A 16341-nucleotide genomic window follows, 5' to 3' on the forward strand; every position below is an offset into this window, starting at 1 on the left:
CCATCCTGTAAGACTCCCTATGATCTTCCATACCTCTGAGCGCTCTGCTGTGGGCTCCAGTGAAGACATTATCTATGATGCTCCTATCTTGGACAAAACGTGTTTGGGTGTCATGAATGGTGTCTGGAAGCACAGGGCGGAGTCGACTCCCGATCATCTTGGTCAGGGCCGTATAGGCCATTGACAACAAGGTGATCGGTCTCCACTCGGATAGCTCCAACCGATCTCCCCCTTTGGGGAGAAGACTGACAAGACCTGCCATTAAACTCCCTAGCATCCATCCTGAGCTGAAAATCTCTTGAAAGGCCCGTAGTAAGGGGTTCTTCACCACCTCCTAGTGGGTAATGAAGGCCTTAGAAAGAGTATCCTCTCTCGGGCATTTCTGCCCATCCTATGCATTGAAGGCCTTAGCTTGCTCCTTCTCTGTGAAGGGTAGAGGAGGGAGTGTCCCATCTCCTTTGTGACAAGGGATGGAATGCAATCCCAGACCTGCTGTCTACATCGTTGTACTCTGGCTGAGACTGTCTCCTGCTGGAAAAGCTGTCTGTAGAAGTCAGTGGCAATCTCCATCACCTCATCTGGGCTAGAGCAAATCCTCCCGTACTGATCACGGAGGCTACGAATCTGATCTCCTGAGGTGCAAGGCTGATGCACCTGAAAAAACTCCCTGCACATCGTGTTCCCCTTCCGTGCCCAAATGGTTGTTGAGATACGGAAAGAGGACTCAAAGTGCCTATCCTCAAGGCCGGTGAGGGCTGCCCGTGCGCACACCTCCTGTGTATGGAGAGTGGGATCCCTTGGTGCCTCCTGGAATAGTCTCTGAGTGGCTGCTAGGTCTCACTGGAGTGCTCTCTCCTCCTCCCAACTCTATTGCCTGGCATGTAGGGTTGCCTCTTGGCAGATCCTGCTCGACACGGCTAAGGCCTTTGCAACCTCCTTTGCGATCCGTTCCACCCTGGCCCAGTCCCTAGTCCAGAGCTGCTCAATCTACCTCCTTACCTTCTCCCTCTTGTAGATCGTGTTTGGGATCCGATAGGATTGTGTGTCCATGGCTGAAGCAGGAGCTCAAGAGTGAAGAGAACCGGGCAGTGATCAGACAAAGTGGTACTAGCCAACTGCCCTACCTGGCCTCCGCGAGAGCACCCCCTCTCTCCCACATAGAGCCGATCCAGCCGCTCCAAAAGAGCTCCACCCAGCCACTTGTATCTCCAAGAGAAGTCCAATGACCTCTTCCTCATGTGGAAAGCTGGCTCCCGCCAAGCATCATGTGCTCCTATTGCGAGGAGGAAGACCTCCCATGCCTCTTGCTTCTCCCCTGCCATACCTTGGTAATCTCTGCCTCTGCCTTGCTGGTCCTCTAAGGCCTCTAGGTTGTTGAAGTCTCCTCCAACAATCCGAGAGTCCACCTTTGGATGTCCTGTTGCAATATCCACCCAGAACCTGCTGCGTGCCCTAACCTCAGTAGGAGCATAAACATTGAGGACTTCAAGGCACGAGTCCCCTATATCCAATTAGATCCATAGGACCCTCCTTGCCACAATCGTCCCGTGGTCTCGCACATAGGCGGTGAGACTTAGGCCAATAGAGGCGCATACGCCTCCACTCTTGCCGTGGGCATCGATGGAGTACTCCCAGTAGGTGTGTGAGCTGCTTGGAAGTAGTTTTACCACCCGATGGGCCTGGGAGGGGGTGAGCTTGTGCTCCTGAAGAAGTAAGATGTCGATCCGTCCGACAAGAGCAGGCTGCAGCTCCTACCGAACAATCAATTTCCTAGAACCACGTGCCCCACTATAGTGGAGGCTGTTCACGTTCCAAGATACTAGGTGTAGTTTCATGGGGAAACCTATGATTGATCCAATAAGCATCTGTTCGGCGTGGAAGTTGTTGATGAAGAAGAAGAGCTATGGGGCATGCAAACGTGCTTGGCCGCAGGCTTAGAGGGTGAACTTCATTCCCTCATGTGGCTCTCGGGCGGACCATGGGGTGATAGATGCTCCAAGCGGTACCACCAAGGCGTCTATCAGTTAGGCTAAGAGGCGTGACTCTGTGCACTAGTAGAAGTGAGTAGCCTGTGTGAGGGGCCACTCGATCACATCCATCGGTGAGATCCACTGGGAAGGGGCTCGAAAAATAATGCTCAGATGTGGGATCTGGGATCCAACCCACCAATTTATGTCCATCATGCATCCTGGCCACTACTGGGGAAAAAGTGATAGCCTCCTCACCATCCACTGGGAGATGTGGTTTGCAATTTGGCCCCTCACTTCCTCCTCTACCTATGTCATCGTCAAGTCTCTTGAATGAGAGGTTTGAAAGAAGAAAGTATAGTTTGGTCCATTCGATGGTGCTAGTAAATGGACCTTACCGCTCCTTGACTTGCGGACCACGATGATCCCCATCTCCAAAGGTAGTGGAAACTCTTCGCGCTCCGCAACTCTCAAATAAGACCATGGACCATTGTAGAAAAATCTTGGGGGAGCAATTGTGCCTGTTGAGGGAAAGTGTGATGGGCAACTAGGCCAGATGAGCTGGTGGCTGTGTGGGGAAGGGGGGGGGGGGATGGGCTGTTGGTGAGGAGAAGATATGGGCGTGTGAGGCTCGCCACCCCTTGTAGAAAGGGGGGGAATGGATTATTTTGGGGGGGGGGGGGGGGAAACACATGTACTGGGTGAAGATCGGGGGGGGGTGATCGGCGGGAGAGATAGTGGGGAAGAGGAGTGAGGGGTGTGGGGTGATTGGAAGTATAATGCGGATGTGAAGATCCCCTGACCCATGAGAACTGCCTCCGCAATCTACGTTGTTCCAATGCGTAGTGTGGAGTGAAGCCAATCTTGAAGCTGGGCCCTAGATGGAGTGTCCTACGACCTGTCCAAAGATTGCTGTTTCTTTCATTTCCAGCTTTGTGGCATGGATGGAAAGGAGCTGTTCCTTAGAAAGGACGATGCACAAGGTATTTGACTGGGGGCACACGCAGAATGCACCAGCGTCTGGCTAGAGGTTTCCATTGCGCGTCACTGCTGCTGAGAGTTACCAAGCTAGCTGCTGTGATACCAGGGGGAATGTTGCTGCAGATGCAAGGAGCAACGATTGCTAGTGTTATGAATGTGCAGCATAGGATGGAGGCACAAGAGCAGGTCGATTGGGGAGGTCTTTTTGTGCGTGAGGCAGAGGGCGGAACCGCCACAACAGGTCGATGATTGTTGACGCAGAGGGCGGAGCTTGATGGGATGCAGATACGATGGTGCAGGCACAGTCGGACGATCACGAGCAGGGCAGGCGCTGGTGGGGGAGGCAGAAGCTAAGCCGCGAGAGGGGTGGAGCACACACGGGGCAGTCGGGCGGGGCATGGGCGACGTGGGCAGCCAGTTGGGCCAGTCAGGCGTGACGCGAATGGGCCTGTCAGGCCAGAGTTACTTGGGAAGTATGATGGTAAAGTTTGAGAAGTCTACAGTTTTGGTAGAGTCAGCTTATGGTGAGTATGGGGGCCAGGCTTTGTTGCAAGCTTTTAGGCATAAAGGTATAGGTACTTGTAATACAGTTTGTGAGTGTATTCAGTTTTCACATTGAGTCTGCCTGTCCTGCTTAAAATGTAGAATGGTCGGGACACAAGGCCCATCAAGTTTTTTGTCGGTTTTTGGAGGCTATAACAAATACTTTTGGCAGTGCTATGCATATAAGGGTCTGAATTCGTAAAAAATCCATCCTAAGTCCTTATTTAAATCAAGGCAAAGTCATGAAGGTGCTATCCTCTAACATGGAGTTTCATAACCTACCACATCTACTTGTCTTCTCTTTAAGGAGGACCTAAAACTGAACTCTTTTCACCAGCTTTATCTAAGTCTCTTTTGTTCATGAGATTGGTCTCTTTGTGACCTACAAGGTAGTGTTGAAGAACTGGATTTCCCTCTCATTCTTAGTTGTAATGTAACTCATAAAATTCACTTTTACACTTGTTTTGAGAGTTGTCTTGAGTTTGTGACACCCTTGGTGGTTAGGGTACTTCCTACGCGAGTTGAGCTACTTATGAATTTGAGAGAAATCTCTATATTAGATGGTATGCTATTTGAATATTGTGTTGTAATGAAAATATAGCATATGGACTGATTGCATTGTCTTTGGTGGACTTGATACAATGGAGGTTTCTCATGCTAAGAAGGGTCAAAATACTTTTTAATTCAAAGAGGAGCTCTTCTTTTGTAGCAGGTATGGGATAGTTGGATTGTTGTCAACTACGCTTGGATGGGAACCCAAATTTCTTTGAAGGGATTCACCTATTTATAGCCAGATTTTCTACTCACAAAATGCATTCATCCATCTTGTATTTGTACTCAGCCTTTGTTTGTGCCTCGTGCAATAGGTTGTGCATTGTATTTTTAAGGCAATGTGCAATAATCCTTAGACATGTGCATTGTATTCTTGAGGGTGTGTGGAGTAGTTCTAAATTTAGATCTCTATTGTGTGCAATACTTCTCAAACATTGCACATTGTATTCTTGAGGCTAAGTGTCACAAGAACATGAATTTTTAACTTAATGCTCTTTGAAAACTTAAGTTTTGATACATAAGTTGTTCACATGCAAGATTATGCTAAATGTGTATCATGGTGATAGATTATCCTAGTTTTTGCAATGGGGGCAGTTGCAAAAGTTGTTGTGGATAGGTGCTAGTGGATGTTTGGTGTTGAATCTTGGTCAAGGACCAAAGTAACTATGAAACATTTCACTTCTAAAACTTTGCATCACACCCCGAAATGTTTCATCTTGGGCCGAGTCCGAAGTGAAATGGCAAGTAAGATAGTTGAATAATATATATGAGATATTTTTCTTTATAAACAATGAGTTGCAACTCACATATTTAACCATGGGAATCCTTTCATACCAACAAATGATGTTTAACCTATGTACAAAGTGTCTAAAAACTCTTGAAAAAGCAAGATAGACAATTGTTTTGCATTTAAGAATCATGTTTTAGTCAGCCGTTTCACTTAGGGTGTTTCACATTTCAGTGAAACTTTTCAAGCGTTTCAGGTGTTCTGCGTTTCAATGCCAGCGAAATGCGTTTCGCGGTTATCATGTCAAGGGCATTGAATTTCCCCTTGGAAATGACTTTTGGTGTTATGAGGGTTAGAGATTTCAATGATTTAATATCCTAGACCAAGGCTTGTGGAAAGTTTCCACATTTTCAAGTTTAAAGAGATTAGAAGTTTAAAAGTGAGGCTGGGCAGCATTAAATGTTATTAAAAACAAGGCTAGAGCCAAAAGGACTAGTCGCTTTTCCATATGGAGCCCTATTTGAAAATGGAAATTTGCCAAATGTCAAGTTTGGGACAGTTATGGGCTACATGCAAGTGTATTTTTCATGTTGGGCTCTCTCTCCCGTTTTGGGTTGTTTGGGGCAGATCTAAGGATGGAGAATTGAGAGAGCAAATGAGCTATTAGGGACAATAAACTTCAAAAAGACTTGATTTGATTTACAAGACTTCTAGGGCTGGAACAACAAGGTATTTGTTGTTCAAGCATTTCCTTGGGAGAAATTGAGAGAATTTTCTCTAATTTGTTGTTGATCTCTTCTTCCACAACAGATTTGATATTTCTCAACCTTGATTTGCTAGTACAACTTTGAATTTTTGCACAAATTAGGGTTTCTTAGTTGTCAAATCTCAGGCATGCAACAAGGGGAGCCACTAGAAATCTGAGAAATTATAGCAGATCTGAGAAGGATTGCTCATCCATAGCGAAGGTGACTCGCATACAAATATAGAAGACCCAAATTGTGTCCGCATGTGCTTCAAATCGAGGGGCAAATTTAGGGATTTTGCTAATGGTCATCACTGTTTGAGGGTTAGATTGCAGAATTTTCTCTCCTCAGCAAACATTCTATCCCCTCTGATGAAACCCTCAGCCATTCCCAACAGATTGAGGGAAATGTCAAAGTGCGAGCCCATTAAACAAAAGCCCAAAGATCAGAGCAGCTGCTGGAAATCAAGTATTTACAGCAAATTTGGTGAAGATTGGACATCCACATTGAAGTTGACCCGCATGCAAGTGTACTAGATTCAGTTTATGCCCAAATTGCGTCACAATCAAGGGGCGAATTGGACCTTGATCTTGATGCAGCTGGTCATCGGTGAAAACCAGATGTGTTGGAATTTGAATTTTGTAGAGAGATCAGTGCATATCTGAGTGTACTACAAATTCAAGCTATACGAGTTAAGAAATACTGCAAGGGACACCAGTTTTGGGGCCAATCAGGTGTGGGTTGTCCAAGATTAATGTGATAATGTATTTATTTCAGATTAGTGAATTTTATGGTTGCTGTAAGTTGTGTTGAATCAAATTATCTACCACCCTATCCAAGAAGGAAGGCTGGTTTCACTAAGCATGATTGCTTAATTATGTGCGAGCCCGAGGAAATTGAGCCATCCCAAAGATGATCCTTTCAAAGAGCAACAAGACAGCAACACATAAATGCAATGTTAAACAGTTAAAAGGAATTAGTCTTGGGTTCAAGCTCAAGCTTAATTGAGCTAGAAACTATTAACAGGTGAGAGTGCACTGAAGGGTCCAGTCAAAACAATCTATAAGGTATAGAGTTTAACATTGTATATTTTGCTGAAATATGATTCTGTAGTGTGCTGAAGAAAAAATGAAGGAAAGATCCCTTAAGAGTATGACAAAAGGTACAACTGATGGTTAAGAAAAATAGCAAAGTGTGTGGTAATAGCCTTCTGCACTAATTACTCTTGGTTTAACAAATTAGGGCCTTGTATTGACAAGTCTTTTACTTGTCCCCGCAAAAAGGTAGTCAGATTTTGTATTTTATTGAATGATTTAGATTTGATAGGTTGGGAAGATGCTTCAACATAGTTGTTGGGTAAGGTCAACATCAGATGTTCGATTTCTAATGCTAATTGCAAAAAGTGGGTTTATGCCTTTAAAGCATTTGTGGCACTTTATTTCAGCTCAGGGATCAGCACATATTTTCATGCATAATACTTCATGGTTAAACTTTCAAAAGCATCAAGGGACAATGTCTTACTGACTCTTTCTTTAGGGTCATCTTTCTATCTGTCTGGAGTCCATGTGCAAAAAGTTTTAAGTTATGTTTCTGACATGGGATGGATTGCAGCTTATGCAGGCACTTAGCCAGTCTGAAGGATCAGCACGAGCCCTTCGTAGAAGTCTAACAAGTCCCTGGTAAAATGGTGTTGGCTAATTTTTACCTGAAATTATTATGATTTTTGAGAAGATGACCAGTTAGAAGTTCATACACAGCTCCTTGTACAATGTGGCTGTCTGGATTAATGGGCAGATGCCTTCCTTCATTTTTGACTTCAGAGGACAAACTTTTCATGAGCTGAGTGGTGACAAGGCTCTTGCTGGTCTTAACAGTGTTTGTAGTGCACGCTCCAGCATTTCTTTGGACATTGCAAAAGAGGACTGAGAGCATGCACCCCAAGGTTGTTGAAATGTTGTATTGAGTTGGCACCACTAACATGAAAGTCTGCAAGTTGATACAAAGAATAGTGACAAGACAAGCTTACATTGTATTATTGTAACTTGTCAAGCTGGATATGAGCTCACTAAATGGCAAAATATGAATGATTTTTTCCTGCTCCAAAGACATTTGTGTAGAGTAAAACTCACATTGCAAATTTGCATTGTACAGTAATGAACTTTTATAAAGCGGTATTCAATCGTTTCATGTTGTTTTAGGTGGAGTTTATCACTTGTTGAAAATGGTAGACATGAGACTCAAAAATCTGCTCCTTAATGGGTTATTGGTTCAAGACATTTTACTTAGTGATATTTGATTGTTTAGTGAAGATCTAGGTGGAGTTTTTATTCCAGATAGAGAAGCATGGTATCTGCTAGGATGCATAAAACAATAATAGCAACAGATGTATCTGATAAAAGTGGAGAATGGAAGAGTAACTATACTATGCATAGAGCCTTCATCTGTTTAATGGATAAGTAATTAGATTCTTAGAGGTATTGTGGTTGGTTTCAACCGCCATTTAGGAGTCGGCCCTTGGTCCACAACATGTGTCTAAGTGAATTATTAAGGGCATTAAACCCGATCTTTCTACTAGCTTACACATCTATATCCATAAGCTACAAGCTTGCACATGCAAAGTTCTAGTGTAAAGATATGAAGATTAAAGTGCAAAAATAGGTGGATCTGTTTTATGTAATGTGATGTGTTGGTGTAAAGATCGAATAATAAATTCAAACTGTCTCTAAATGCTACACATTAGGCTTTGTTTATGGATTTGTGTAATGAGAATGTTTCAAAAGGATTTAATTGGCTGGAAGTTTTAAAGAATTTATTGTCAAGAAATGATGACCTCTAGTGGAGACGTCTGATATTTTTAATATAATGCTTCCCTTATCACTCGGCTTAATTGCCTACGTCTCTCTATTATGTTCATGGCATAGGCATTTCACGCCTAGGCCATACATTGCACAACATTGCAACAAATAAATGTGCCTCATATCCTAAGCCACACTTTGCATAGAAGAAAAGATGTTGGAACATGTGCTCCACATGTAGGCATCGCATTTCATTGTCGTGCGCACAATAAATCATGCTCGGAATTTAGACTTTGTGGAGAATATATAGAAAGTATTAGAATACGAAAACCATCCCTAGAGAACCCAAGGTTTGAACTCACACACGTATACACCCACACACTCAAGCCACTTCAATAGTGCATGAAAACAAATGACATTTCTATGTATGTGTTTTTGGAAGCATCATACTTCACACACCATGGTTTCTAATGCCTAGGCTAGTACTTCACATCGTTTCTTTTTTCCCTTTTTTTTTTCTTTTGGGGTGGGTGGATTTTGTGCATTACATGCGATAGTTTCTAGCATCTCCTAGTGCTTTCTAGTGGAGGTATATGCGTGTACATGTCTCCTTGTCTTCTCTTGTTGCTCTCTCACCCCGTTCCTATTTGTATAAGGTGAAAGGCCTTTGTTTATCAATAACATCAGTACTACTAATAGTGTACAATAATATCATGGATTAAGAATATGATATTTAATATTAATATTGGATACCATGCCAATATCATAAGAAGGAATCAATATTCACAGTCATAATAATATTTGATGGTAGTCCAGTAATACTATACTGTTAACGACTATTGATAATCTCAATCTCAATGTAGTATTACTATTAGGAAATCGGTAGGAGCAGTCACATTCACCGGGGGCCACGTGGCAGGTCCTGGGTGTGTGAGCGTTGGTTTCTTGTCTTTGTAAACGTGTGTCTGCCGAACAAACTCGGTCCTTTGTAGGGGGCATCGAGACGCCTTTTCTTCTCGACGGGCACCGAATCTGTAGACTTGTTGTATCGTGATACATGTTCTTCCCCGTCAGCCTCTCCACCCTCTATAGCCTGCGAGCACCATCTCTACCCGCTACCTCCGCTCACGCTCAGGCTTAACCATCTCGGCAGCCCGCGATAGAAAACAGCAGCCTGCCTTGAAAGGCTTTGTTGTTTCCTTTCAAAGCTGGTTGCCCTTCTGAGCCGAGCTTGTGCGATGTGGCAGAGGAGCCGATCGGGTCGACTGGCTGTTGTCCTGCCTCTTTACTGTAGTTTCCTTTCGGGATTCTTCTTGCCCCGTCCAGTCCTGCTGTAGATTGCCTCACAAAACTTCTGAACTCGGCTGAGACGGGCAGTGTCCAGTTGGCGGCGGCCTCTGTAAGCGAGAGAGAGAGAGAGAGAGAGAGAGAGAGAGAGAGAGAAGAAGAGGAAGAATTTGCAGGCCCCAACTCAGCACGTAGGAAAGAGGGCTTGAAAGCTTCATTTGGCTGCTAGAGCTCCTTTCCATGCTTCCGAACATACGCTTAAATCTAGAGCCTCACGAGTCACCTTCCATGTCTTCATTCTCACCACTTTCTTTCGTGTAATGTTTTGATCTTTTAAGGACCCAACTCCCAATTTAGTGACATTGAGTACATGTGCGTGTTGTAGACTAAAACACACGCGTTACATTTTGGAATACTAGTGCGGTATTTTTTGTTATATGCTTACCAATTGGTATGTACTATTTGAAGGGACTCGTAATTTTCTGTATGTGTTTGTGTAGAGATACAAATAATCGTGGATTCGGTTCAACCTTTTAGATGTGCACAATTAGTTAGAATTTATAGTCAAGCATGGACTTTTTTCACCCTTGTGCACTTACCATTTCTCATTTCCTTGGACTATTTCTAGGTAGAGCATACTAGTAGGTTTCAAAGATTTTTTGCTTTCTTATGAGATGGAATACACACAACAAAGCGAGACAATTATCTATACTACATCCTTGCTTTTCCCTTTGGTAGCATTGCAACTATTTGCCCTTAGCATTAAAATAGCAAAATAGATAATCAAAGGCTTGTGTAGCACCTAGATGGAGATAATTCTTCTTTAGTGAATTATTGTGAGGTTCCAAAAAGGAGAGGGTACGGACAAAAAGTTTATCAAACATTAGGAGTCTCAAAGTTTGTACAACATACTAGAAATTGCATGTAGCAATGTCATAGGAGGTGATGAGAAAGAACTCATAGATTGAACACCAATCTTCCTTGCACTTGTGAACTTAAAGATGGGCCCTTCTTACCAGAAGTCTAGATAACTTGCACCTTCCTCTATTTTGGGAGCCATCTTATCATTGGCCTCGATAACCTAAATTTTAATCAAACTTGAAAGAGTATGGATGCTTGTGTGAGATATCCTTGCCTCACACACACACACACACACACACACACACACACACACACACACACACACACACACACACACACACACACACACACACACACACACACACACACACACATGTATGTATGCATATGCCTACATGCACACACGTGTGCACAGACCCATCCACACACAAGAAGAAAATGTAGAGATGTGGTTGTGATTTTCTACAATAGCCAAGCCCAACATGTGCACACACTAGACCTTGAGCCCTAAGTGACAACCCTGTTTTGGATCAATGCTAGTTTGCATAGTCTAAGGAATGGCACACATGACAAACATAAGATGCCTGTGACATCATAGGAACTATAAATAAGGTTATTATTAAAAAGTGGGAGCCACATCTAGATTTGAGTGGAGAGACATTTGCCATGGTTATTTGTCAAGCTCTCATGCAACTACTTATGGAGGAATGGAGCCCATAACCCATTTTTGTATTAGAGATGGGTAACACAATCTAGCTACTAACTTGTTTTTTGAGCATCCATGTGTGTCATGTTCATTGTGTCCTTTTCATGATTGACTTGTCTAAGATGGTCAATGATCAAAAATAAATTTGCAATTTATGCATAATTTCATGAAAAATGAGTTACATTAACTTAGGTATTTTGCAACACTTTTTGTAGTTGAGCTCTCAAAGTACCTCAAATTATGGATGTGCCTTTTAAAATACAATGTCTAGTGTTAGGGCCATTTAATGCATTGACTCTAGCATGGACGATCAATTTAGATCCAAGAAGACAATACCATGTCCAAACATATACATATATTTATTGGGACAGGGTGACTGATTTCATTTTTGGAGAGAATATTTTGGAAAGCACACCCACAAACTTCAAGAGACAAATTTCTCGAAGGTGGAAACAAGGAAGCTGAGCACGACCCACTGAATTTTCATGGCTAGAGCAAATATGGCATGTATTATCTTTAAGAAAATTACATTGTTCTAGAGGCATAATTGTTTGTGTGTACAAAGTGATTATTATAGCTCCCATTTACTTATATCTAGTTTTTGGTGTGCTTTTGGACCAAAAGACTTGCGTAACAAACCAGAAGTAATCCCTCATGAAAAAAAACCAAACATTAAAGGTGGAAAATATTTAGTGAGTTGTAGATGCCATTTCTTTGTGTATAGACTCTATTTATGGCCAACTATAGCTCGAAATAAATTATGTGGAGCACAATCATGTGGATTCAGAAGGCCATGTTTGCCATGGGTTACATTGTGATGGTTTGTCAGATTCAAGGTCACTTGTTGCACCTTGGTTATCTAAACAGAAGAGAACTTGGGTCAAAAACCTACTTCACAATGGGTTTACTCCACCACAAGTATTGCATTGGTGAAGAGCCATGCAATGCAAAACCTAAATACAAGATTAGGTAGGGATGCATTTATGACAATGTGAGATATTTTGAATATTGCATCAAGGATGGAATCAATTCTTACCTTCAAGTATGATAAGGATGATGCATGCAGTGTGCATAATTGGGTACTAGAGAACAATTGTAGAACTTTCATCTGCCAACATTATAATGATTCTATTGGTCAACCTTTCACCTAGGGTATCCAAAAAATTTGGCAGCTACACATACCTAATAAGTATGTAAATGATGGATTACTTGCCATGGATGTTGCCTTTGGTAAAACAAGTACAAGGTAAGATATTTATATATTTTTAACTTTTATATTTTATTGGAACTCTGCTTTTCTTGAAGGATGTGATTAATCGTTGGTTCAAGGCTTGTTCTCGAGAGATTTCAATGGCAATCATCTCTTTTGCAATCATGGGAGTTTTTGTAAATATAAATTTAAATTCCTCCCAAGAACAAGGCAAAGAGCATAGGTCATTTTCCATTTATTTGTCAAATATGCTTAAATCCAAGCATTCATAGCTTCTAGCAAATAACATGAAAGTTTAGTTCAATTATCTGATACATGTTATAAGTCATCTCCCATATTCATGGCCATATCGGATGATGCCAATCTGAGAATAGATCAGCATTGGTAATGTAGCGTGCCTGTCCAGGCACGTTTTTAGTGGTCCATCAATCTAAGTGATGCTGCCCGGCACTCCCATGGAATGTTGCAGGGTTTGTCACCTAGAGTTTCTCGAGTCCACCTCGCAACGGAACGAACCCACTAGGATCAATCTGAAATTTGGGTTCCTAGTGGTCAAGATCTCCTAACGGCATTCTAGCATCGGGTCTTGGATATCCTATTTTACATAGAGATACCCAACCCGAAGTAGATCCATGCTACACTTGGTTCAAAGAGAATGGGAAACGAGAGGGATGCATCACTCAACCCCTCTACACGTAGGGCATAGTCCCATTTCGATCCCCTAAAATGGCATGAATCAGGATTCTAACATAACAATTTCTAAGGGTGGTAAAACCTTGTGAGAAACCTCCTAGTTCTTTGGGACCACCTTACCATAAGGCAAACCCGTCAAGGGTTTCGCCCACCTTTCTTCCCTCAATAGGTGTTCTTTAGTTATTTAATTAGGTCCTAGCACAATTATGTATGACATTTAAATAATCAGCTTCCTTAATTAAGCCTTTTAGGAAACAGGGTTCATTCGTGTAATTTATAGCACATACACAAATACAGAGCAAGCAATCCTTTTGACAAGCAAGTTCCTTAACTTATCTTCAAGTTAATCTTTGTCTCCTGCCCATACAGGAGGAATTATATGTCCCTTCTGCTTACAGAAGTAACTGGTCGAAATCTCATGGCCCCACAAGTTCCATCCTTTATCTAGAATAGGATCTTCAAATGCTAAAGATGCTGGGGCCATGGAGGTCTTCAACTCCATTCCGAACTTGGCAAGGGGGTGTCCAGAGCTCCCTTGACCCACAAGTTGCCTAGGAGTGAAATTCCTGTGGTTGGCCTTTTCACCACTTGATCTTTGGCCCGTGAATCGAGTAGTGTCCTTTTCGGATTGATCCGTAGTGCGATCATGGAGGTGATCAACTTGTGCAAAATATCCTTCCTTAATTAATCCAATTAAGAATCAAGAACAATCAAGGCATTCATCCCTAATATCATCTTTCAAAAAAGGCATCCTTTTATCCCCATGGAAATTTTGTCATCATAGACCCCACCATGAAATTATATAACTAATCAAGCACTTAAAAAATTGTCCAAAACCACAACCAATAATTAGTTTGGAAGTACAACTATTATGGAAGATGTTTGATCAACCATCAAAACCATTGCATTTCTTCAAAAGATGTGCAAATGAGTACAATATCACTTTTAAAGTACAAGCTTAATTTGATGCATGTTTGAATTCAATACTCTTTGCTCTATACTTGTATTTGATGGATATCGAAATGGGGTGCCCATAGCATGGATCATTGGCTCCCCAATGGACACCACTTGTGTGATCACTTGGCTGCTAAAAGCATTTCGAAATCGCATATTCGATTTTAATTCTTCTTGGGAGGCAAGTGTGTGGATGGTAGACATGCACAAGCAAAAATTAATGCTATATAGTATACATCTTTCTTATTTTTTAACTACAATTCATTTGATTATTTTTAATGAATTTTTTATAAGTTAGAGTCGAATCTCACTCAGTGAGTCATTGGTTAGATTGTCTGGCTATCTTTGGATCTCCTATATGTCTTTGTATATGGCATGTTAGAAGATGTTGGCTAAAGTATCTAATAAAGAAAGTTTCAGATTCTCAAGTATGAGCTAATTTGTTTCAAAACCTTGGATACATTATGAACATGAAGTGTAGAGGTTTGTAATGGGGCTAAAAGAAAGGAGGATGCTACGTCTCTCATTGATCAATTCTTTCAAACTTATACCATTGAGAAAAACTTTCTCATATACTTGGGTTCCCAAACTAGGTAAGTCTTTCTAATTTCAAGATTCTTTTACTCTTGAATTTGTAGCATTGCTTGTAATGTAAGTTATTTTGGATTATAGAAATGTGGGTTAGAGCCACATGAATACTTCCACATGCCAAGTAGGATACCAATGGCTCTATCGAATCTTACCATGGACCACTCAAGTCTCGATTCTTGATTGGAAGGAGTACAAATCATGGCTGGAGAGCGGATTGGCTAATCCACAAGCTCTTGACACTTTGCCATCCATATTATTGGTATATTGAGGCCATGAAAGAGGCGAGTTTTAGAAAAAACTTCATTGTCCAAAGGATTGTGTGATCATCTCTTCTATGCACAAGAGACATACCAAATCTATTTGTCAAATTTATTGGAGATGATCATAGTCTTGCAAAGATCAAGAGCATGAATAATGCAAAACTCTGGTATACAATGCACAATGCACATTGTGAGTGGGCATGCTACAATTGTGATTGAGCCATGTGAAGAAATATCTTCAAACATCAAATAAAGGTCTTGATATTGTTAAATTTTGTTAGTTTGATTATCAAGTGTGGAGTTGGCTATTTGTAACTCGATTGTCTTAGCATTGATCAAGGCTTGAAGTTATTGTACTTTTCTAGAAAGGCTATCCTGCTCCTTAGTGATAGTTGTCAACTGAGTCATACTACCAGTAAGTTGTGTCTTCAAAGAGGATATCTCAGCTTTTTGAGCTTTCAATAACTTAGTAGCTTGCTCCATCTGTTTAAAAAGATAAGCCAAAGTCTCTTTTGTAGAGCATAATTTAGTTATGGCTTTATGTGACTCATCCTTGATCCTTTGCAATTCCTCATAAAAGGGAGAATACAACTGCTATACATAGGTTGTGACTATTAATTCATTATAGCTCTAAATATCTTTGCATAAAAAGGGAATGGCATCACCTGCAACGAGGCAATGGAGGGAAGATCTTGAATATCATTATTACTTTTTGTTTGTGCCAAAAGTAAATTTGGGCAAGTAAGGACTACAACAAGGGAACCCCCCTAATGTGGCAAGAATAGTAACTAAAGGGACTGATTCTTATATGGTTTCCACAACTTGCTTCAAACGCATATTGGATCACCAAAAGGGGGTGAAGACTCATGGGCTTCCTCTTCAATAGTATTGATATTCACAATAGGAGTAGCAAGATTTATAGGGGGATTTTCAAGAAGTAGAAGCAGATTCTTAGGAGAGATAGAATAGGTAATGAAAATATGCAAATAAGAGCCATAAGTCACATTGGTTACAAGACCTCATGTGACTTTCACAAAATGTTGATCCATCTTTGCAAGGAGATAAGAATTCCAATCACTAGTCACACCTTTAAGGACCATTCTAGAAGCACTCAATAACTCCTAAGGCAAATAATTTGTAGGAGTCTTGGCCGGCATGACTCTGTCCTAAAGGGACTAGCAAACTTGCTTTCAAAAAGGATCTGAAATCATGAAAACACTGATACCTGAAGTATTGATAATCCATTTAGAGTCCAATGTGTCATGGGTTTGTTTTGTAGCACCTTCATAATTTCCTCATTGGCTAAGAGCTGATAGGCTACTGGAAAGGAGTCCCCAGGGTTGTCTCTTCCCCTCTCAGGTCATCATGACAAAAGTATCCTCAACAAAACCTGCATGCTTGCTATATGAGGAGAGAAAGGCATCACCTAAAGCAAGATCAAGAGGAACAAGTAGCAAGGTACGACCCA

At 41.6% G+C, this 16341-nt stretch overlaps 1 protein-coding gene across 2 annotated transcripts in view; it reads left to right on the plus strand.

Annotated features, from left to right (window-relative positions):
- Positions 1-7684, plus strand: part of LOC148020597 (ABSCISIC ACID-INSENSITIVE 5-like protein 2) — a 52799-nt gene extending 45115 nt beyond the window's left edge. Inside the window, exons 4-5 of one of the 2 annotated variants that reach the window (XM_087698378.1) lie at positions 7128-7195; positions 7337-7684. In XM_087698378.1, coding sequence (XP_087554504.1) covers positions 7128-7195; position 7337 — 69 coding nt within the window. In that variant the 3' untranslated portion in view covers positions 7338-7684. Of the gene's footprint in view, positions 1-7127 lie in introns of both variants that reach the window. The other variant, XM_087698377.1, reaches the window with a different exon arrangement.
- Positions 7685-16341: the final 8657 nt, after the last annotated feature.

This window comes from Lygodium microphyllum, chromosome 18 (genome assembly GCF_053477565.2).
Source record: "Lygodium microphyllum isolate KBCC chromosome 18, Lygodium_microphyllum_v1.1.10, whole genome shotgun sequence".
Classification (NCBI taxonomy): domain Eukaryota; kingdom Viridiplantae; phylum Streptophyta; class Polypodiopsida; order Schizaeales; family Lygodiaceae; genus Lygodium; species Lygodium microphyllum.